The 24,426-nt window shown below is 46.2% G+C and overlaps 2 protein-coding genes across 5 annotated transcripts in view; one reads left to right on the top strand and one right to left on the bottom strand.

Annotated features, from left to right (window-relative positions):
* CENPP (centromere protein P) overlaps nt 1-24,426 on the top strand; it is a 296,833-nt gene that overhangs the window by 51,531 nt on the left and 220,876 nt on the right. The window lies entirely within an intron of this gene.
* Nucleotides 1-24,426, bottom strand: part of OGN (osteoglycin) — a 38,086-nt gene that overhangs the window by 8,878 nt on the left and 4,782 nt on the right. The window contains exon 3 of the mRNA XM_006127563.4: nt 9,121-9,217. Coding sequence (XP_006127625.2) covers nt 9,121-9,217 — 97 coding nt within the window. The remainder of the gene's footprint in view (nt 1-9,120; nt 9,218-24,426) is intronic.

Genomic DNA, 24,426 nt, shown 5'->3' on the forward strand with positions numbered 1-24,426 from the left:
GCTGGGGCCACATCAGCCCAGGTCATTTGGGAGCGCCACCGGGAAGGGGACAGCTGGTGGCCACACCATCCCTGGCCTTTTGGCTCCCCCAACTAATCTCTCGCCCTGGCCCACTCACCCTTCTCCCTAGTGGCAGCCCTGGTCTCAGCCCCGCCTCTGGCCGCGGGAGGAGGGCCACAGCCAAGCCAGGGGACAGCAGGGGTGGCAGCAGTGGCCCCTTGCTGTGCTCTGGGACCCCGCGCTCCAAGATGCGGTGGGGAGCCTCTGCTTGGCCGGCACTCAGGCCGCCAACTGCCTGGTGCTCCAGACTTCAAATCTCTCCCCTCTCTCCCCCCACCCTCAAGATTACAGTGCCAGTGCCGGCTTCATGCAGGGAAGGGGAGAGGAGGAGGAAACCTGGGGGCACTGTTCCGGATTCAGCTTGCAGGGAAGAGTGCACATTGCTGTGGGGAGGAGAGCTCCATGGCCCACAGCCAACCGCCTTTCTATCCATACCCCCACTTCCATCCCTACACCCCCACTCCCTACCTCCATTCCTACACCCACTGTCCTCCCTAGCCCCTCCTCTTGCCCATCCCCCCGCCTCCATTCCTATATCTCCTTCACATCCCCGGTCCCCCTTTACCGAACAACCCCTCCTCACATACACCTTACCACCCTTCCTCCCTCCCCGTACACATCCTGCCCTTGCCTACAAATGGGCAGCCTAACCAGCAAGGAAACAGCTACAGCGAGTTGGCAGCTGGTCTGAATGCTGCCAGGCCACCCCTTTGTGACATCTCAGGGGGTGGTGATGGTGGTGGTGGTGGTGGTGGTGAGGGTGAGGAAATTAGGCCCCTGAAGTAGTTCAGGATAGAGATACAGTAAATTCAGGATTCACTGGTGTGGCATTCTGACATATTTCTGGCACCGTCAGTGATGATAAACATTCAGCTGTGTGTGTTTTCTTATGCTCCCTCAGTATATAGTGCCAGCTCTGCGCAGGTAGCTAGCATAATAGACTTCAGGAGAGCCTTGAAAGCTTTTTGATACTGTGTTTCTAAACCTGTTAAATGTTCTATAAAATGTTTAAAAGGGGGGGGGGGAGAAGGCAAATTGAGTATTTCAATGTTAAACCTAATGATCCAGAAAATGCTCCCAGATCTATTTACCATTGAGATCATCAGAAACCTTTGTAGAGGACTTTTGTTACTTTAATCTCATTCTCTCAATGTGACATATTCCGATTGTTAAATAAGTCCTATTCTGTTCTGGATATGCTGTTTCATCACTGCTTTCACCCATGGGTCACAGCTCCCAGAGAACATTCCATAACAGTTTCTAGGGATATGGAAATGTAACCTTGTACATGGTTAACCGATGAGCCCAGGTTACATGCAGGTTCCTATTCATGGTTACATGTGGGTTCCTGGTACGCATAGGGAATTGGCTCTCGGAGACCCACCTGCCCCTATGCCCCAGTGCTGCTGCTTTTGATACAGAGGCATCAGCTCAGGGATTGGGGGAGGGAGGCAGGAGGCATGTGCTCAAAACTGGTTCCCTGCATACACCGGCTCCCAAGGATCTGACAGTCTAACCACTGACATTTCCAGAAATTACATGATTACTTAATTAAACACATTTTAACATCCCTAGGCCAGGGTCCAAATCCTGTTGGACTTGTTCTGGTAAGGTTGGTGGGAAAAGGGCTGCTACAACCTGATAATTCACATCAGAAAGTGAGCTGAATTGTGGGATTCTGCTCTAAGGTAAGTGCAGAATATGGGTCATCTCTTGGAAGTACCCACATAGGTTACGTCTACACTGCAACATTATTTCAGGTTACTGGAGAATCTCAAAATAGCTATCCTGGGTCTTAACAGCAAGCCCATTATTTAGGGTTCGCTATTCCAAGGTTCCTGTGAGCCTCATTCCACGAAGAGTAAAGGACATTTCAGAATAGCGGGTTATTTTGAAATTTGGCGCTGTGTACACAGTGCGAAATTACAAAATAAGCTATTTTGAAATAAGATCAAAATAAGATATGCAGTATGTATAGCTCAAATTGTGTCTTATTCCAAACTATGGTGCAGTGTAGACGTAGCCATAGTGACTGATAAACTCTATCTCAGAAAAGTGTTAATACTCATTTTTTTTGTTGCTTTTTAACAGAAGGATAAAACAATTTCATTTTTTAATATGGAGAAAATAAAAGTTTTAAAATGCTTATATGTTGGAGGACTTGGCCATACAGTTTCTGAGGCTGAACTGCAGGAAAGATTCAGAAAGTTTGGATATGTTACTGATGTGGAAATTGTTACTCAGAAAGATGAACAGGGTAATATTTTCATTTCACTCTTTTCTGTACTTCAACTAGTAATGAAAACAGCTTCCATTTCAAAACAACTGCTTTCTCTTAAGTAGCTGTAAAGAACACATGCTTCAGTTTTTAAAAACAAGACACAACAATTGTACATACAAAAGTAACCAAGTGCTTCTCATTATTGACCAGGGAACCCTATGAAAACTTTTGTTTATAACAACATCAGCATTTCCGAAGCAGATCTTAAAAGATGTAAATACACAAATAATGCTATTTGGTGTTACTTCCCCCACTTTTGTCCCGGAAAAGCATAATGCATGGACTGAAGGTGACCTGGTGGGCTAAATGTTGTTACGTGGCCACCTTTCTTTGTCATTCACACATTCATGCCCCATCTGTCCTTTAGTCTGCATGTTCTCTCGTATGACTGATAGATTGTATTTACCAATTGTGTTAAGTTCCATATGATGGGCCTGGGAATGTTAGGCCCAGGATTTTGGTTGAAGAATGTAGTTTTATGATTGCAGTAGCCAGGCCCTTTTAAATTTAGTGCCACAATAAGAACACACTCCTAATAGGGCTGTTATGATAACTGTAAGTTACAGGCTGAGTGTTTTGCTATACTGGGATAAGCATTGCTACAGCATGTCCCACAAGACTATGTGTATGAGAAGTAAAACAGAAATTTAGAGTAGTGACATTGCAAAGGAGGCCTTTATATATAATTGTGTTTTAATTGTTTACTATTCTGTAATGTCCATTTCTCCAATGTAGGCGAGAGAAAGATCCTGAAGCATGGGCCTGGGGCTGGAACCAAAGTAAGCATGAGTTATACTATGAGTAATAGACAGGTCCTGTCAAAAGCAAATGTTTGCCTGTAAGTCAGTGTCTCTTGGCACTAGAACTGCTTGCACGGATAGAAGCACATGAAGTATGTAAACACATTCCATTAGTACAAGGACAGCTAACTGAGAACATGATAAAATAATTTGAAACAACAAGAGTGAAAGCATAAGAATGGGTAGTGAATGCTTTGGAGAAAAGTACAAGGGGAGGTACCAAACGTGTCATTAATGTGTAAGATGATATATGTGATGTATATCATAGATGGTTCATTTTGGTCTATAAATATTGGGGTACCTCACGTAACTCTTTGGCCGGCCTGGGTGGCAATAGTGAAATCCATACTATCGACTGAGCAGTGTCCATTGTCCTGGGTACAAATATGTAGGGGCTCAGAAGCCATCTGGCTACTGACAACAAAGATGACTTTGGTGCCTTTGTATCTTATCTGAGTCCGTGGTCTTTGGGGGCTCTTGTAAAGTCTATTATGCTAGCTACCTGCACAGAGCTGGCAATGTATACCGAGGGAGCATACAAAAACATATGCAGCTGAATGTTTAATACCACTGAAAGAGCAGGAGATCTGTCAGGATGCCATACCAGTGAATCTTGAATTTACTGTATCACTGTCCTGAACTACTACATTGGTGACCCCGACCGCTGATCTGGTGAGTAAGTGAGCTGTCCGCTGTAGGAATTGCAGTCTAACATGGCAGAAATCCACGAGTTACGGAACCCCCTCATTCCCTCCCTGAAAATCCCCATAGAGTTTGATAAAGCATGGACCCACTGGATTGTCAGTAAAGAGTCCATGCGGAGGCCATTCAGGGGTTGGGCGGAGTGTGGGGGAGGGGGTTAATAGCTGGCCTGAGTGGTGCAGAGCCAATGCGGGGGAGACCAGGCCAGATTGCGGGGCAGAGGGGTTAACCCCCAGTCTGTGCTGCACAGCATTGAAGGAGCCTGGTATGCCCTGTACATTGTGGGATTGGGCTGGGAGTCCTGTTCGCATGAGGAGACGGAGGGCCAACTCTCCCTCCTCCTTCTTGCCCACCAGCGACCCGCAGCCGAGGGTGCGCGGGGGAACAGAAGCATCTCTGTGGGCTTCTAGCTGCTATAGGCTGTGGCATGTCTCTGTTCAGGGCCCGAGATCCCATGGTGCTGCGTTGGCTCACTGAGACGGAAGATGCCTCGCCTCCCTTTGTTCTTCTTAAGCAGGTCCCGGCTGCGACTCCAGGCACCCAGGACCGAGCGGGCAGAGTGAGGCTGCTGCCATATGTGGAGTCAGGCCACTCTGCTTCCTGGCTGTCTGCCCCAGCCAAGCGCCACCACTGCCTTCTCTGAAGCAGTCTGTGGCGCCATAGGGTGGATGCCACCTCCCTGATCCTGCTGGCTCCCTGGAGCCCTCTTCCCCAGAAAAAGGGGGAAGCCAAGTAGCCTGGGAGCCACATAGCTTTCAGCTCCTGTCCCTACTGCCACAGACCTTGCTGCGGCAGGCCTGGCTCTCTTCTAGGGTTGCCAGGTGTCCGGTTTTGAACTGGACAGTCCAATATTTGAGCTTCCTGTTTGGGAAACAAATTGAGAAAATATAAATGTTCGATATTTTCTAAATAAGATGTAATGTAGATTGTGAGGTAATGTCAAGTGTGTCCGGTATTTTTGTTGAAACCATCTGGCAACCCTACTCTCTTCCTCCTGCTGCCAGAGCGTTAGGCCAGGCTGAAACTTTGGCAGGCTGGGCTAGAGGCCATGTGGCTCCCGTTTCGTGCCTCCCTTCCCCCACTCCCTCCAGCACAGAGGCGGCTTTGTGGCTTCCGCTGAGCACAGGGGAGAGGGGAAGCCATGTGGCTTAGGGTGAAGGGGAGGGGTTGAGGGTGTCATCCTACAGTAAAAACTGTTTTTATATATAGATAGAAATTAAATAGTCTATGTCTGCCAGGTCAACATGAAAAACTTAAAATATTGGCTTCTTTTCACTGAACTTTTTGAAACTTTGCACTTTTAGAGAGAGGTAAGGGATTGACTCTGAGTACACAAATTTGCAGAGGTACAATAGGATTGAGGTAAGTTATTTTCTCCTCTATATATTCTTTATTAATTTAAAAACATTTTTGCTGTTAACAAGCATGTTATCTGTGGAGACACAAATCCACAGTTTGAGAACTGCAAAACTAAGCATCTCTGATGGTATCTTCTGGACTGAGCACTGACTCCGACTGGCATAGTATTTATAATCCCTATTCCATGATGAGATATCTTTGAGCTATGATGTATTTTAATGAAAACTATACATAGGTTTTTACTCAAAGCCGATTTAATTTTTATCTACCTGATTCTAGAGCACAATTCTGCAGCAAAGGATGCTAAGGCAAATGGCCTATTCATGGAATCAAGAAAATTAAGATATTGCCTCAAAGTTAATGTTGCAGCTTTGAATTAATCTTTTGTTTTTCTAATCTCTAACTCTTCGTGGTACTGAGCCTTTTAGCCATTTTGCATGGATATGCTTTTTTTGTGACAGTATGCTTTTTTTGGGCGCACTCGCCGCTTTTCTTCAGCATAGCCCCAGCTGTTCCTGGGAGCACTCATGCTGGACACGCAGCAATCAAAGGGGCTGTGACCGCATTTCGGACCCGTTCGGACCCGTTGTTTTGGGTTTTTTTTTTTCTCAACAAACTTTTCCCTGGCTTTTATTCCCCTCAACAAAACCATTGGAACCCTAGTACCGACACTTTTTTTTTTTTTAATATACCCCCCCAAAAAAAAGCACTGGATATGGGTATGGTGTATAGGTGGTACTTTTTGCTATCCACCTAACAAAGAAAATTGTTAATTGTTAAACTGAGAATTGTTAAGTCTTCAGTTTCTTCTTTCCATGGAGAGGTTTGGACCCCATTCATAGCCTGGCATTTAATCGCATGCCTCAGATTTGAGATCTTGACCTTTTGACTCCGTTTGCTCAGCATGTATGTGAAGACAGGTAATAGTGATGTGGTTGTAGAAGCAGTGCCATCAATATGCTTTTGATGCTCAGCATTGCGTGGCTGTTTCATTGGAGTCTGAGTGTACACTTTACCTTTGCTTACTATTGTTTCATAACTGGCAGATTATTCATTTCAGAGAATGTTCGTTAGCTGGGGAAATGTCTGTAGACGATGGAGGCTGTAATTTTTTCTTGAACAAATTGTTAGAATTTGCAACTTGAAGATCTTGTTAAATCATAGTGTGGTTGTGGATTTTGGGATACACATGTCCTAAAGAGTGTTTCGTTTCATTTCATTTCTTTTTGACAAGAAGATTTTTTTTTTAATTTTTTTTAATTTGGGTTTTTTTTGGGGGGGGGGATGTGGGTGGGTTTTTTTTATTTATTTTTTTCCTTTCACATGGAGAACGTGTCATGTTAATTACAGAAAATCCTATCTGTAGATGGTACTCTTCAAAACAACTGGGAAACTTGAGCTAATGGAGAATGTAGCTGCAGTAATCATAACCGTGTTCCTTCTATGGAGCATATTGTGCCCTATTAATTTTGATTCTAATTAGTTTCTGGATACATTTCAAGATATTGGTTGTCACATATAAACCTCTGCTAAGTTAAGTTCTCTCTAGTCGTAGTACAGACATATTCTGCTCCTTACTGAAGTTGAGGTTCTGAGTTCAGAAAGCTCTTCATGGAAGTGTCTCTAGTTTTTTCACTTCACCCATTTTCTGGTGATGCCATAAGATAGACAGTAGACAATTGTTATGGTGTAATTTGGCTTTAGTTTTATTCACTGTAAATATTCAAAGGAGCCTTGCAATAAATTATATAGTGCAGGTCATGATTATTTCCTTAATCACTTCCTCATAATCCACAACCTTGTCATAGCCATACCCTTGTGGGGCTACAGAAAGAGAGAGGTTGGCAGCATGCTGTTCCAGATGTAAAAATTCCAGTGCTTCCTCTTTCACAGGTCCTTTAAGGGATGCTTTCTTTCAAATCCTTTCCCAGTCCATTTTAATGTGATAACTGCTAATAATTATGACAGCTGTCCAGTGAAGATAATTTTTACTTACTGTTGTGACTTTATAAATTAATCCCCACCCCTGAACACAACTTAATCTCCACCCCAGAATACACTCTCCTGGGTTCCAGTCTTCTGTGAAGAAGATCAAAAAAGCCCCCTCACTCTGCTTTGGGCACCAAGAAAAAGAGCATCTAGAATAATGCCCACAGTGATGGCCATGTAGAAATCCAATTATTTTGCCAATGTTATGGCTGAGTAAGTGGGAGCCTGATCCAGGTAAAAGACAGCTTCTCTGGGGCTGTGTGAGTTCGACTCCCTCATTGCATTCCAGTCTGCAGAAAGGACAGTGACCCCTTCCCTAACTTATCCCTGTTCTTAGTCACATATTGTTGAGAGAGAGCCTTTAAAGGATAATAGCCATTTACCTCCAGCCAGCCAGCCAAAGACGCCGCGTAAAGACTGTGGTGACCACATTTCATTTCAATATTAGTCGAACTTTGGAATATGATATAAGGCACATGTATTTATTTTCATAGAATCATAGAGCTGGAAGAAACCTCAGGAGGTCATCAAGTCCAGCCTCCTGCCCAAGGCAGGACCAATCCCAACTAAATCATCCCAGCCAGGGCTTTGTCAAGTTGAGACTTACAAACCTCTAGGGATGGAGATTCCACCACCTCCCTAGGTAACCCATTCCAGTACCTCACCACCCTCCTAGGGAAATAGTTTTTCCTAATATCCAACCTAGACCTCCCCCCATTGTAACTTGATACCATTGCTCCTTGTTCTGCCATCTGTCACTACTGTGAACAGTCTCTCTCCATCTTCTTTGGAACCTCCCTTCAGGAAGTTGAAGGCTGCTATCAAATACCCCCCCTCACTCTTCTCTTCTGCAGACAAATCCCTCAGCCTCTCCTCATAGGTCATGTGCTCCAGCCCCCTAATCATTTTGGTTTCCCTCCGCTGGACCCTCTCCAGTGTGTCCACATCCTTTCTGTAGTGGGGGGCCCAGAACTGGACGCAATATTCCAGATGTGGCCTCACCAGACCCAAATAAAGGGGAATAATCACTTCTCCAGATCTGCTGGCAATGCTCCTCCTAATGCAACCTAATATTCCATTCACCTTCTTGACTACAAGGGCACACTGTTAACTCATATCCAGCTTCTCATCCACTGTAATCTCCAGGTCCTTTTCTGCTACTTAGCCATTCGTTCCCTAGCCAGCAACAATGCTTGGGATTCTTCCATCCCAAGTGCAGGACTCTACACTTGTCCTTTTTGAACTTCATCAGGTTTCTTTTGGCCCAATCCTCTAATCTGACTAGCTCAGTCTGGACCCTGTTCCTGCCCTCCAACGTATCTACCTCTCCCCCTAGCTTAGAGTCATCTGCAAGCTTGCTGAGGGTGTAATCCATCCCCTCATCCCAGTTATTAATAAAGATGTTGAACAAAACCAGCCCTAGAACCGATCTTTGGGGCACTCGGCTAGAAACTGATCGCCAACCTGACATCAAGCGCCGATCACTACCAGTTGGGCCTCTAGCCAGCTTTCTCTCCATCTCACAGTCCATTTATCCAATCCATACCCCCTTAATTTGCTGGCAAGAATATTGTGGGAGACCATATCAAAAGCTTTGCTAAGTTTTTGCTTGATAGTCAATTCATATTTTTAGCTTCTGTGGAATTGTCTAGCTTTATTATGCTTTCATTTGGCCATTCAATATTTTGTTTGCCTACAGGATGTGATAGGAGCATCAGCTACATTCAGAAAATATGCAGTTCAGTTTTATCTGAAGCTTTTTTAAAATTTCCACACTGAAGTTAGCAGAAACCACACCTAGCTCATGAACATCTTTTTTTATAAATGAAAAGGTGAGTGCTATGTGCAGTTGTCCTTCACTGAACTCTTATTTTTATATGGAACAGTATCTTTTAGAGAGCTTAATATTGTAACATTTCTAAATCTTACCTGTATCCTTGGTTGGTGGCACTTTAGGTACACTGTCATCTCTTTGCAGTGCCAGCTGTATGTTAGAATCAGGAGAAACAATCATGCCATCTTTTCCCTGTAAGAACAAATGAATGTTCATGAAAGGCAAACCATCAACTTAAACATTGTGGTATTATTCCATCCCCACTCTCAGTCCCTCTTCAGGGGCCCTTCTCATCAACTCCTAATTCAGGGGGTTAAGTCACCGCTACCTGTAAGGGTTGTTCATGAAGTCCCTTGAGAACACAGGGAAGAAGGGTTTTACTCCTGTTACTTGCTAATACCAAAAGCCAAGGGTGGGCTTTGTCTCATTTTGTACCTGTGGCAACTCAACAACTTTGTATAGAAGCTCAAGTTCGTCACGTTTGTTTCTGTCATTCATAATTCCCTATCTCAGGGTGGACAAAAGGGCCTCTGTGGACTGGATTTTGCCTGCTGAGCAGGTTGATCCAGCCTGACACGGCCCTGCTGCTTCCCCACCCCAGGCCAATTCTGCACTTGATGGTGGGAGGAGACATCATGCACTCCCTCTTCTGTCCCCAGGCCAATCAGGGACTGGGGGCGGGGGTGAGTGCATGAAGTTTCTACTGCCCTGCCCTGCAAGGAGTCTGCAGCTGAAGCACCATGCGCTCCTGGGGGGGCGGGAAGAGACTTCGCGCGCTCTACCTGCCCCCAAACCCTGATTGGCCTGGGGGCAGAAGGGGTGTGCATGAAGTCTTCTCCCACCATCAGGGGCATGGGCGCCTGTGGGGGGGGAGGGCAAAGAATTCACTCGCTCCCCCACCACCAGACCAATCATGGTCTGTGGGTGGGGAAGCAGGGAAGTGTCCTGGCCCCTTCCCTTCTGCTTGAGCCCTGCCCTTTCTGGGGTGATGTATGGCACTTCAGAAATTATTGCCAACCCTTTCCCTGTCTGGATCCGAAGGACTGGCACGCCCCCCTCGACTTGAGGGATACGTACTTCTACATCTTGTTCTACCAATCCCACAGAAAGTACTTAAGATTTGTAGTATATACTATCAATTCACAGTGCTCCCTTTCAGCCTATCCTCAGTCCTTTGAATGTTCACAAAATGCATGGCAGTTGTCACCACCTTCCTCTGCAGGCGTCAGGTAGTGTTTCGATACCAGGTGATTGTCTCATCAAAGGCCAGTCCAGGAGTCAAGTAGAGACCCACGTGAACCTCCTCAGAGCCACATTTGACAATCTAAACCTCTTCCTCAAAGAAACACAATCCACTCTTTCTCTGGTCCAGAGGATAGAATTCACTATGACAGTGGTTCCCAAACTTCTTTATACCAGGCACCGGCAAGCCCATTCACAAATTTTGGTGTACTGGTAACATACTATTTGCACGTGTGTGTATTCATTATGCACATAAAATGTAATCGATCTGCCAAAAGCTCCAGCCCTTAGAGTTCTCCAGTGCCAGCCCTAACCTCCACCCCTCCACTACCACCAGCGCTAGCCACTGACCCCGGGTTCCCCTGCACTCAACCCTCTCCAGTGCCAGCCTCCCACCCTCACAGCTCCCTAGTGCCCAGCCCCCATCCCAAATGTTTCAGTGCTTTCCCCCTGTCCCTTAGAGCCCCCACCACCAGACTCCCCAGTGCTAGCCTCCTTTTACCAGAGCCCCACTGCACACCCCTCAGTGCAAGCCCCCAGTCACCTGTATTAACTCTCCACTTCTTAGAGTCCCCCACCCCCAAAGCCCACCAGCACTAGACACCCCATCCAGTGTCTGCCCCATCCTCCTCACCTAGCCCTGTGTGGCCTCCTAGCCACTAGCTGAGTACTGCTGCCCAGGTTGCAGCTGCTTTAAGGCTGCTGTATCAGGCTTTGTGTGGCCCTCCTGCTGCACAGCAAAGTGCGGTTCTATGTCTCTGGGAGAGAACTGGCCCCTGCCCAGCACTGGTTTGCTGAGAGATTGGTCAGAACACGTATCTCCCAACAGCTGCGGTGGGAGCAGTGTACCCCAGCCCTGGCCCCCCAGAGCTGCCATGGCCTAGCATATGTCGGGCTGCAGCCTGGCAGTTGGGAACTGCTGCATTAGGACAGTACTGGACTAATTTCAAGCAAGGGCTTACCTCCCAGTGGAGAGGTTTCTGGCCATGACCACAATCATTCATGGGCTCAGAAGGTTTCCCACTACTACAGGCAGGAACTACTTGAAGCTGCTGGGTCACATGGCTTCATGTACATATGTGGTACATCATGCGAGAGTAAGATTCATTCTCCTTCACCTTCCTGTGGTGGCTCAGTCAGCAGCAGATGTGTTTTAAAGTCCCTTTTGTGCTGCTGCACCCACTTCAAACCTTAGTGATGACTGCATCAGACTTAGGGGAGCCCACCTAGAAGGCCTCAAAACTCAAGGCCTTTGGTTTCCTCCTGATATGAACCTTCACATAAGCATCAGGGATCTCATGGAGGTGTGCTTTGCATGCCAAGCTTTCTGGACCCACCTGACGGGCCATTGTGTGTCAGTTTTGACGGACAGCACAACATCAATGTTCTAGATCAAACAACTGGGGATGCACACTACTCTTCCCTGTGTCAAGAGACCCTGAGGTTATGGGACTTCTGTATTGTGACAAAACTCCTCCTCTTCCTTGATTGGTTCTGCGCTTTCAGGCAGATTTCTCACCTCAGAGGCTCACAGAAGCCTTTACTTTAGCCTGTTTTCTAGGCACCAGCTTACTGTTTGGTGAGTTACCCCCCTCATCATTAGCCAGCAAGGGGAAAAGAGAGGAAACCAAATCTTCTACTCTCTACTTCTCCCTTCAAGTGATATGGGTAGGATAATCACCTTTACCAAAGTTAGTCCTTTTCTGGTACTGAAAAAGGAGTTGGTGGTGGAAGGGCCTACCAACTACTCCGGGCTCCAGCCCAAGACCTGTAATAGAAGCTGCCTGCAGTGTCTGCAGTACCAGCAGTGTGATAGCTACGATCCCCTGGGCCACTTCTCCATGGCCCTCACCAGCACCTTCTTTGCTGCAGGCTCTTCCTGCTTGGTACCTGCTTGTGCTTGCTCTTCCCAGACCTTCTACAGTACCTTCTCTTCAAGCTTTTTGCACACAGTGTACTAACAGAAGGGGAGCCCTTTTTACCCAGTCTCAATGGGTTCTTCATTAGCTCCAGAAGTCTTGATTAGCCTTGCTCACTTGAAACCTAGAAGCCTCTGTTAATTGGCTGAGCCTCAGTCAGGGGGAGGGGCTACCAGAGCTATATAAGCCTGTGACTCAGCGACCAGGGAGCTTGCAAACAGGAACAGCTAACAGGAGAGTTTGGAGAGGGAGTTTAGAGGGGGAGGTTAGAGGGCACTAGTGACTTCGGGCCTTCTTTAAAACATAACTCTTAGAATAATCTGTATTCCAGAGGTTTAAAAAGAATCCCATTCACACCTAAACTTATTCATTACAAACATGGAGACAGAAGCCCAGCAGCAGAGTGGGGGCTATCCTGTTTATTGCGTTGAGTGTAACATGTATGATTACCTGCCCTGTGGGCGGGTGGCATATGTGTGCACTCATTGCAAGGAGCTCCTGACCCTCAGAGACCGAGTTCGGGCTTTGGAGGCCAGGGTGGCTGAACTGGAGGAGCTAAGGGAGGTAGAGAGATATGTTGATGAGTCTTTCTGGGACACTGTAGTACTGTCCCACCTCCAGTCTGAGAGCCCCAGTGCTCTTAAGGAGGATGAAAGTCTCAAGGGAACAGAGCATTCAATGGGAGCAGAGGGAAACCATCCCGTAGTTGGGACCCTCCTCCCAGAGGATGTTGCGGTATCCTCTTGCACTGAGGATACCTCTGAGGAGGAGGGAATGCCAGTTAGGAAGAGGCAGGTGTTAGTAGTGGGTGATTCAATCTTTAGAAACATAGATAGTTGTGTTTGTGATGACCGGGAGAACCGTATGGTCACTTGCCTGCCTGGTGCGAAGGTTGCGGATCTCTCGAGGCATCTAGATAGACTTATATGTAGTGCTGGGGAGGAGTCGGTGGTCGTGGTACATGTCGGTACCAATGACATAGCGAAGGGTAGGAGAGATGTCCTGGAGGCCAAATTTAGGCTGCTAGGAAAGAGACTGAAATCCAGGACCCCTCTGGTGGCATTCTCAGAAATGCTTCCAGTTCCACGCGCAGAGCCAGGTAGGCAGGCAGCGCTTCAGAGTCTCAATGCGTGGATGAGACGATGGTGTAGGGAAGAGGGGTTTAGATTTATTAGGAACTGGGGACACTTCTGGGAGAGGGGGAGCCTATACAAGAAGGATGGGCTCCAACTAAACCAGGGTGGAACCAGACTGCTGGCACTAAACATTAAAAAGGCCGTAGAGAAGTTTTTAAACTAAGAGATGGGGGAAAGCCGATTGGTGCGGAGATGCACGTAAATCGGAGGGAGACTTCTCTTAGAGGAGAATCCATTGATAGAGACTCTCTAAGCTGTAGTCAGAAAGAGAGGAGGGGAGAGGACAAACCATGGGCCAGAGCAGATAAACAACCGCATTCAAAGGAATCCAATGCATCAGGGAAGGGCAGACAAATAAGCAGTGGCAAATTTTTAAAGTGCTTGTACACAAATGCTAGGAGTCTGACTAATAAGATGGGTGAACTGGAGTACCTCTCATTAAATGAGGAGATTGACATAATAGGCATCACTGAAACCTGGTGGAATGAGGAAAATCTGTGGGACACAATCATACTGGGATATAAAATATATCGAAAGAATAGAGCAGGCCGGGTGGGTGGCGGAGTGGCACTGTATGTGAAAGATAATGTAGAATCAAATGAAATAAAAATATTAAGTGAATCAACATGTTCCATAGAATCGCTATGGATAGAAATTCCATGCTCCAATAATAAGAAATTAGCAGTAGGGCTATATTACCGACCACCTGACCAGAACTGCGATACTGACATTGAAATGCTGAGGGAGATTAGAGAGGCTACCAAAATAGAGAACTCTCTAATAATGGGGGATTTTAATTACCCCCATATGGACTGGATACATGTCACCTCAGGAAGAGAAGCGGAGATAAAATTTCTCAATGGCTTAAATGACTGCTTCTTGGAGCAGCTGGTGCAGTAACCCACAAGGGGAGAGGCAATTCTCGATTTAGTCCTGAGTGGAGTGCAGGATCAGGTCCAGGAAATAACTGTTACAGGACCGCTTGGGAATAGTGACCATAATATAATAACATTCAAAATTCCTGTGGTGGGAAGAACACCTCAGCAGTCCAGCACCCTGACATTTAATTTCAAAAAGGGGAATTACACAAAAATGAGGAGGTTAGTTAAACAGACATTAAAAGGCACAGTGACTAGAGCCAAATCCCTGAAAGGTGCATGGAAACTTTTTAAAGACACCATAATAGAGGCCCAACTTAAATGTATACCCCAAATTAAAAAACATAGCAAGAGACCTAAAACAGTGTCACCGTGGCTTTACCACCATGTAAAAGAAGCAGTGAGGGACAAAAAGGTATCTTTTAAGAAGTGGAAGTCCAATCCTAGTGAGATAAATAGAAAGGAACATAAACACTGTCAAATCAAGTGTAAAAATGTAATAAGAAAAGCAAAAAAAGATTTTGAGGAACAGCTAGCCAAAAACTCAAAAAGAAATAACAAAATGTTTTTTAAGTACATTAGAAGCAGGAAGTCTGCTAAAAAACCTGTGGGTCCCCTAGATCAGGGGTCTCCAAACTACGGCCCGTGGGCCGGATGCGGCCCGCGAGGCCCTCTCATCCGGCCCGTGGAGACCTTTTTGTCTGGCCCCGCCTTCTTCCGCGTGCCGGTGTGACGAGGCGACCCCCGCCCGTCCCTGGGGCACCGCCGAACGGGCCCTTCTTGCCGCGGGGGGGAGCCCTGTCAGGGGTGTGCGGCGTGTACTCACGCCGCGCCGGGGCAGGAGAAGCGGGCCGCTCCGCTGACAAGCGGCCGCGCGGCAGCAAATGGCACAGGGGGCGGGGGTTAGCACGGGCGGCGTTCCCCCGCCCAGACTGACAGGGCAGCCGGCCAATCAGGGGGCAGGATGGGCGGTGGTGATAACGCCCGCCCGGCGAGGTGCGGGGGAACGTGAACCCCGGCGGGAACTTTAAAAAGGTGACCCCTTCCGCCTGGGGGGGGGAAGGAGTGAGCGGTGGCAAGCAGGAGGGGAGGACAGCGTGCAGAGGAAGGGGAGAGCAGGGGGAAAAGCCCCCCCCCCCTTCTCAGGAGTCCAGACGCGACGGCCACCCAGACGGCAGGACCAGCCCCGGCGGGAGGGGTGGGCGTCTGGATATACGACCGTCAGCCTGACGGACGAATCAAAGGTGACTGCCCCACGGTGGGGGGAGGTAGAGGGTCACACGAGGAGGGAAAGGAAGCAGCCCAGGGCAGAACTCGTTAGAGTTGGCGGGCTGACGAGTTACGGCAGGAGCCCCGTCAGCCGGACCGGAGCCAGCTGGTTCCGTGTCCTTAGGGCCCTGGGCTGGGGCCCGTGAGTGAGGGTGGGCCCGGGCCCCCCTTTCCCTCCCCTTCAGCACTGGAGGGAGTGCATGGTCAGAGTACCGGCCGCGCTGCGACAGAGGGCGCAATAGGCAACTGAAATTCCCCGTCGTGAAAGCGGCCCCCGAACTGCTGTTTGATAGTTAATGCAGCCCTCGGGCTGAAAAGTTTGGAGACCCCTGCCCTAGATGATCAAGCTATAAAAGGAGCAATCAAGGATGATAAAGCCATTGCAGAGAAACTAAATGATTTCTTTGCTTCAGTCTTCACGGCTGAGGACGTTGGGGAGATTCCTGAATCTGCACTGTCCTTTGTGGGTGGTGAATCTGAGGAACTGTCCCGGATTGAAGTGTCATTAGAGGAGGTTTTGGAAGAAATAGAAAAACTTAATGTTAACAAATCTCCGGGACCGGATGGCATTCATCCAAGGGTTCTAAAAGAACTCACATGGGAAATTGCTGAGCTGTTATCTGTGGTTTGTAACCTATCCTTTAAATCGGCTTCCGTACCTAATGACTGGAAGGTAGCCAACATGACACCAATATTTAAAAAGGGCTCTAGAGGCGATCCGGGCAATTACAGACCAGTAAGTCTAACTTCAGTACCGGGCAAATTAGTCGAAACAATAGTAAAGAATAAAATTGTGAAGCATGTAGAAGAACATAATTTGTTGGACAAAAGTCAACATGGTTTCTGTAAAGGGAAATCCTGTCTTACTAATCTGTTAGAGTTCTTTGAAGGGGTTAACAAGCATGCGGATAAGGGGGATCCAATAGATATAGTATACTTGGATTTTCAGAAAGCCTTTGACAAGGTCCCTCACCAAAGGGTCTTGTGTAAATTACATGGCCATGGGATAAGAGGGAAGGTCCTTTCTTGAATTGAGAACTGGTCAAAAGACAGGAAACAAAGGGTAGGAATAAATGGTAAATTTTCAGATTGGAGAGGGGTAACTAGTGGTGTCCCCCAAGGGTCAGTCCTGGGACCAATCCTTTTCAACTTATTCATAAATGATCTGGAGAAGGGGGTAAGCAGTGAGGTAGTAAAGGTTGCAGATGATACAAAACTGTTTAGGATAGTCAAGACAGAAGCAGACTGTGAGGGACTCCAAGATGATCTCACCAAACTGAGTGATTGGGCAGCAAAATGGCAAATGAAATTTAATGTGGATAAGTGTAAAGTAATGCACATCGGGAAAAATAACCCCAACTATACGTACAGTATGATGGGGGCTAATTTGGCTACGACAAATCAGGAAAGAGATCTTGGAGTTATCGTGGACAGTTCTCTGAAAACTTCCACACAGTGTGCAGCGGCGGTCAAAAAGGCAAATAGGATGCTAGGAATTATTAGGAAAGGGATAGAAAATAAGACCCGGAACATCTTACTGTCCCTGTATAAAACTATGGTACGCCCACATCTTGAATACTGTGTACAGATGTGGTCTCCTCACCTCAAAAAAGATATTTTGGCCTTGGAAAGGGTTCAGAAAAGGGCAACTAAAATGATTAGGGCCGTGGTCCCCAACACGGTGCCTGCGGGCGCCATGGCGCCCGCGGGGGCATTTCTCTGCGCCCGCCAAGTGCTCAGGGCTGGCCTGGCCCCAGACACGTGGCGCATGCGCGGTGCCGGAGCCGCCCCGGGCGCGTGGCGCACGGTGAGCGCCGGCCCCGGGGGCGCCGCGGATTCACCCCCCCGCGGCGCATGGGGGGGGAGAGTGCCAGCGCTGGCCCCGGGCGCGCGGCGCTTGCGGGGGGAGGAAGTGCTAGCGCCGGCTCCGGGCGCGCGGCGCTTGGGGGAGGGAGGGGGGAAAGAGCGCCAGCGCCGGCCCCCGGCGCTTGGGGGAGGGGGGGAGAGAGCGCCAGCGCCAGCCCCGGGCGCGCGGCACTTGATGGGAGAGCGCCGGCCCCCGGAATGCGGCTATGGGGGGGCCCCGCCCCCGCCTGCCCCCCACGGTGCCCGGCGGGCGAACGGCCACGCCCCCTGGCGCCCGGCAACCCCAAAAGGTTGGGGACCACTGGATTAGGGGTTTGGAACGGGTCCCATATGAGGAGAGGTTAAAATGACTGGGACTTTTCAGTTTAGAAAAAAGGAGACTGAGGGGGGATATGATAGAGGTCTATAAAATCATGAGTGGTGTGGAGAGGGCTGATAAAGAAAAGTTATTTATTAGTTCTCTAAATAGAAGAACTAGAGGTCACCAAATGAAATTAATGGGTAGCAGGTTTAAAATGAATAAAAGAAAGTTCTTCTTCACACAGCGTGTAGTCAACCTGTGGAACTCCTTGCCAGAGGAGGCTGTGAAGGCTAGGACTATAATAGAGTTTAAAGAGAAGCTGGATAATTTCATGGAGGTTAGGTCCATAAAAGGCTATTAGCCAGGGGATAAAGTGGTGTCCTTGGCCTCTGTTTGTCCGAGGCTGGAGAGAGATGGCAGGAGACAAATCACTTGATCATTGTCTTCGGTCCACCCTCTCTGGGGCACTTGGTGCTGGCCACTGTCAGCAGACAGGATACTGGGCTAGATGGACCTTTGGTCTGACCCAGTACGGCCGTTCTTATGTTCTTATTCTAGATCCTCCAGGTGTTTTAATTGGTTTGATTGCGCTAACTGATTCTGGCAATTTCCTGTGTTTCTGGGTTTGTCATTGTTAGTTTACGCTGGGAACCGAGGCGTATTTAATCGAGGGATAATATATTTCCCTTCTGTCATTCTCCTGTAGCCCTCTGGCCTCACCCTGTCACAATACCTACAGGCTTCATAGCTCCCAGGAGTACAAAAGTGTTAGCCAACAGCCTCAATTGGTCTTTTCATACACACAGTGGTGTCTTCCCCAGATGTCGTGCAGTCAATCTTCCAGAGGTGCAGGTTTCCCCAGATAGACCTCTTTGCAGTGTGGCACAACAGAAACTGCCAGCAATTCTGCTCGTTCTAGAATCTCAGCCCAAGCACATGCATGGATGCATTTCTCCTCAGCTGGGGAGAATGTCTCCTTTTCATTTTTCTGCCTATACCACTCATCCACAAGATGGTCCTCAAAATGAGACGAGCCCGAGCTCATGTCATTCTCATAACCCTGCCATGGGCCCACCAACATTGGTACACCACTCTACTGGACATTCTAGTACAGATCTTGATCCCATTTCCGCTCTTCCCGTACCTTCTCGCACTAGACCATAGCCATTTACACCACCTGAACCTTGAGTCTTTGCACCTCGTAGCATAGATGCTCTTGAGTTGAACCCTTTGAAGCTCTTCTGCTTGGACCAGACTAGACAAGTCCTCCAGGGCAGTAAGAAACCTTCCACAGAGCCACCTACCTCGCCAAGTGAAAAAGGTTTTCAATTTGTCATGCAACATGGTTTGTCCCCAATCCTTGATTCTGGACTCTCTCTTCTATCTCAAACTCTAAGGGCTTTTGATCTCCTCTATAAGAGTTCACTTAGTTGTCATATCAGCTTTCCATCCCAGGGCACAAAGCTGTTCTGTGTTCACAAATCCTGTAGTCAGCTGTTGTTTTTTTTTAAAGGGGCCTTGATAGACTTCACCCTCAAGTCCACAAGCTCATGTCTCCCTGGGACCTTAATTCAGTCCTGTTTAAACTCATGGGGCCACTGTTTGAACCACTTGCTATGTGCTCGCTTCTCTATCTTTGAAGGAGGCATTCCTTGTAAACAGGAGGGTGTCTGATCTCAGGGCTTTGATGTCAGAATCCTCCTACACAGTTTTCTATAAGGACAAAGTGTAGCTCCAACCCTATCTGGCCTTTCTACTGAAAGCAGTTGTCTAATTCCACGTGAACCAGGACATCTTCCTTTCTGTTTTTTATCCTAAGCTGCATTCTAACTCCTGTGAGCAGAAGCTACAGTCCCTAGATGTGCCAGAGCGCTCTGGCCTTTTATATTGACCTTAAATACTACTTTTGACCTTCAAACATGACTGGAGCTCATTTTGTGCCGTGGCCTTTTTAGTTTTGTCCCTGCATACTTTCGTTGTTTGTTTTCATTCATGAAGTAGGTCCTCAGTCCTTGACTGCAATCCCCCATGAACAGTGAATGATAGAGCCCCATGGAAAAGCTAATATGTGATCCTATAGTTAAAGATTTCTCATAATGCATGCATATATTAATTCTACTGTGTGTGTCACTTGGCAACCTTGATGTTTCTTTAACATTGTGTTTTGTGTGAAATTAGTATTTATGAATAAATGACATGAAAATCTCTCACATGCAAACTTTTCAGACAGAATAATTTGTGTGTGTATTTATTCAATCTTTCTCTCTCTATTTGTGTATATATACAGTTTGTTAACCGAAGCACTTTTTAAAATACTTTTCATGGATTTGGATTTCTGTGGTTTCACTACTTTTTGTCCAAAGCAACTGATAAAGTAGACACAAGGTAGTTTTTCTCAAATGTCACTAAGTATAGCCTCTACAGACAATTCTTGACAGATTTTCTTTAATTGAAATTATAAAAAGGCTGATTTTTCTTTCATACCTAATATATGCTTATTGACATTTTTGTTTTGTTTTAAAGGGGTTGGTAAGTAATAGGTTCCAAAACTTCATGGTGAAGTATGAATCTGTGGAGAAAATATTTTTTGTTAAACTAAGTTACACTTATGATGAATCCTCTTCCATTTAAATTATTGTTATTCATGCATTGAAACATGATTGTAAATTGTACCTTTACTGGCAAAGATTCTATGCTGGCACAGTCCCTTGTGGAGATATAGCGTAAATCTACAGAGGTAGTTCTTTCAGTTTAGCTACATCACCTCCCCAAACAAAATTAGCTAAGCTAAACTGCACTAGAGATTTGTGGGCATAGCTATATTGGCTCTGTGTGCACAATTTTTATTTGCATCACTATGCTGGCAATACTTTGTAGCATAAACTTAGCCTCAGTCTTGAAGAGTTATATTTGGTACAAAATAAACTTCAGCAAATTCCATGAAAAGAAAGTAAATTTGAGTAGTACCTAAGTTCCAAAGTAGTTATGAAATTTTGTGTATATTAACACTTTTTCCTATCTTTGTTCTCTATTTTTTTGTGTTGCTGTTATAAAGTGAGTTTTTGTGATTTCTGTTCAAAGTCAGAAGAATATAAACAGAGAAAATATATTTTGTTCAAACTTTTGTTAGGTGGAATATAGTGTAACTATGATATAATGCTTAGGAAGATATTATGTTTTAGAAAGAAACAGCATGCTTCCTGCAGCAATCTTAAGACTTAAAAAAAAATTGGCTTTAGTATAAAGCTCTGGATATGTTTGTATGAAACATCACTTCCTGGTAAATGTTAATCCTTCTGAAAAAGGGTTAGATGTGTTCTATTGACTGACAAGCAGTTCTATTAAAAATGAATATTCTCAGTGGTTATTAATAGTTTAAATTGATTGCTACAGTTTGAAATTAATCATATGAAACCCAGATTTTTAATCTGGCATGTACTAAGGTGTTGGCTCAGAAAAAAACGTGGTCACATGTTTTGATTAGGTTCAGTGGTAGAAAGAATCAAGAAACTAATAGTGAAAAAATAATTGGACCTTTTAAATTATTGATATATTTACCTGTTGTTGTTTTTTTTCAGATTCAGAACCTATTTAGAAAATTGTAGCACATAAGGAATATTTATTGTAAGGAGATATTTGTTTATGGAAAACTGATTTGATAGAAATAATGGCCAGCTGTATTCCTAAAATTTACTATGCAGAGTGGCCTACGGTAAACTTTTAGTTTAGTGATGTGTGTGGTTTTTATGAACCTTGATTAGGGAATTTCTAGCACAATTAACAGGCGTCCAAAACACAAGATTTGGTAGAAAAGGGGGACTTAACTATCAATTCATCTGTTGGCAAAATACAAAATTTCCAGTATGTGTTTGTACTGTATTAATGACAGCTTTTGTTTGAGAAAGCAGACAAAGTAACCAAGCAAAAGCCATTTTAGACATGATTCTGAACAATAGGGAAGAATTGGTTGGAAATCTGAAGGTGGAAGGCAATTTAGGTGAATAATGGATTTCATGATGATTTCAAGGAAAGGAAATAGTGAAAGCAGCACAATAAAGTCAAAGAACTTCAAAAAAGCAGACTTAACACATTCAGAAACCTGTCGGGTAAGATCCCATTGGAAGAATATCAGAGGGTTAAAGGAGTTCATTTTCTCAGAGAGACAATATTAGAGATATAACTGCAAGTCAAAATAGGCAAAAAATAGGTTAAAGAATATTTAGACAAGTTAGATATATTCAGATTGGCCAGGACAGATTAATTTAATCTGAGGTTATTTAAGAAACTAACTGAAGTAATCTCAGAAAAATTAGCAATTATTTTTGAGATCACATGGAGGACAAGTAAGATCCAGAAGACTAGGGGAGAACAAGCATAATACCCATCTTTAAAAAGGGAAACAAAGTACCTGTTAGCTTAAAGACCTGTTAGCTTAATGTGGACAATTGGAAATATACTGGAACAAATTATTAAACAATCAGTTTTTAAACACTTAGGGTATGTCTACAGAGCAAAGTCATTTCGAAATAACAGCCATTATTTCAAAATAACTTTACTAGTGTCTACACAGCCAAACTGCTATTTCAAAATTAATTCGAAATAGAGAAGTGCTTATTTCAAATTTGGTAAACCTCATTCCACGAGGATTAATGCCAAATTTGAAATAGCTATATCGAAATAAGTGCTGTGTAGACACTTATATCGAAATAGGGGGCCTCCAGCCTTCCCAGGGTGTCCTGGTGGCCACTCCAGCCTCAACCAAGAACACTCCTCTCCCTTCCCCCTCCGTAGAGCTCTTAAAGGGATTGGCTCTGGACACAGTGCCTGTGCCAGCTCCAAGCCTGCCAGCTCAAAGCCAGCAGTCACTGGCTTTACCCAGTGGCCACAAAACATGAGCCAGTAAGCCACTGGCAGCCAGCCCTCAACCGCTCCCCAGGAGCAGTCTTCCAGCTCTCAGGAGCCTGCCAGGGCTTGGAGAAGGCGGGCACCTTCCTGGTTTAGGGTGGAGATCATGGACCTTATTCAGGTTTGGGGGGGATGCGCCCAAGGTCCATGATCTCTGCACTAGATAGAGGAACGCGGCCGTCTATTGCAGGATAGCTGCCAGCTTGGCCACCAAAGGCCACATGCAAACCCTGGAGCAGGTTTGCATGACAATCAAGTTGGTCCGGCGAGACCCTGAGCTTCCCCTCCCCCTTCTTCCCCTTTCCAGCTCCCTCCTCCCAGGTTTTCCCTCTCCCCTCTCCCACCTCATTTCCCCAGTCTCACCAGATTTTCATTCCCCCCCTCCCCAGTTTTGTTAAATAAAGAGAGTTTGTGTTCATGAAAATACATGTATTTTATTTGACATCAGGAAGGGCGGTTAGGGAGGGGTAAGTGGAAGGATGTGAGGGAGGAATGAAGCACAAGCCCTCAGTGGGGCAGACCAGGGAGGCTCTTAGTGCTCCTCATGGTGGAAACTCTCCTCCAGGGCCTCCTGGATACTGACAGCCCCCAGATGGACCTCCCAGATGGCAGCCTGCAGAAAGTGCAGCCAGGCTTGCAGCAATACGTCCACGAGAAGCACCAGAGAGCCCAGGGGCAGCTCCAGCTCCATGTTGCAGAGTGCTGTAGTGTCCCGAGTGAGGGCAACCAGAGCATACAGAGACAAAATGTTTTGCTGTCCCTCATTGAAACAGGCAAGAAAGCAGGGAAAGCTGAGAACTGGCTGTATCGGGGGGGGGGAGAGGTCCCTTTAAGCACAGGCCTCAGATAGCCTCAGGCAGAAGCCACACAAAGTAACTCCTAGCCTGATGCCCTGCCAGACCTGGTTCTGGATGGCCTTAAATGTGATTCAGTGTCCACTCAGTGTGGACGTGCTATTTTGAAATAGAAAAATGCTATTTCGAAATGCATTTTGTATGTAGATGTGTAGACACTGTAGTGTAGACATACTCTTAGAGAATAATATGGTTTTAAGAAATAGTCACTAGGGATCTGTCATAAATAAATTATGCCTAACCAATCTAATTGTTGTCTTTGACAGGGTTACTGGCCTAGTGAATGGGGGAAAGATGTAAATGAGATGTATCTTAATGTTAGTTACGCTTTTGAGACAATTCATCATGACATATTCATAAGTAAACTACAGAAATATGGTCTAGATAAAATTACTTTTAGATATATGCACAACTGGTTGAATGACCATTTTCAAAGAATAGTTGTCACTGGTTTGCTGTCAAAGTGTGAGAGTGTACGTAGTGGGATCCCACAGGGGTGGATATTGAGAGTGATCCTTTTCAACATTTCCCTTAACGATTTGGATAATGAAGTGAAAAGTATGTTTATAGCCCCAAGGTTTCACACAGTGTTCCTTCTAAGCTGTGCGCCTGTGCACTATACATTTTAGGTCTGCCTATGTCATTTTAAGAACTACGCAGCAACACTCACCGCTCACCTTCTTGCTGGAACAGAAGGTGAGTGGTGACAGTGGGCAGCTGCCCTTTTGATCCACCTGGAGATGGTGTGCATAAGGTGAGGCTGTTTCAGCTGGAACAGGCCTTGTGTGGCTGCTACTTTACTCCAGCTGGAGCTGGGATATGCAAGGTGTGATTGTTCCAGCCGGGGCAGCCTTAGTGGAATGGGCCTTGTGTGGCTGCTGCTTTACTTCCAGCTGGAGCCGGAGCTGCCCGTGGTGCTATTTTTAGTACTGAGGTCGTGTGGGGGCTGGGACCATGGCACTAAAAATAGCACTGTGGGTGGCCTCTGCTCCAGTTCCAGCACATAGCCCCACCCTGGGAGCTTCTGGGCT

Source organism: Pelodiscus sinensis, chromosome 11 (assembly GCF_049634645.1).
Source record: "Pelodiscus sinensis isolate JC-2024 chromosome 11, ASM4963464v1, whole genome shotgun sequence".
In the NCBI taxonomy this organism is placed as follows: domain Eukaryota; kingdom Metazoa; phylum Chordata; order Testudines; family Trionychidae; genus Pelodiscus; species Pelodiscus sinensis.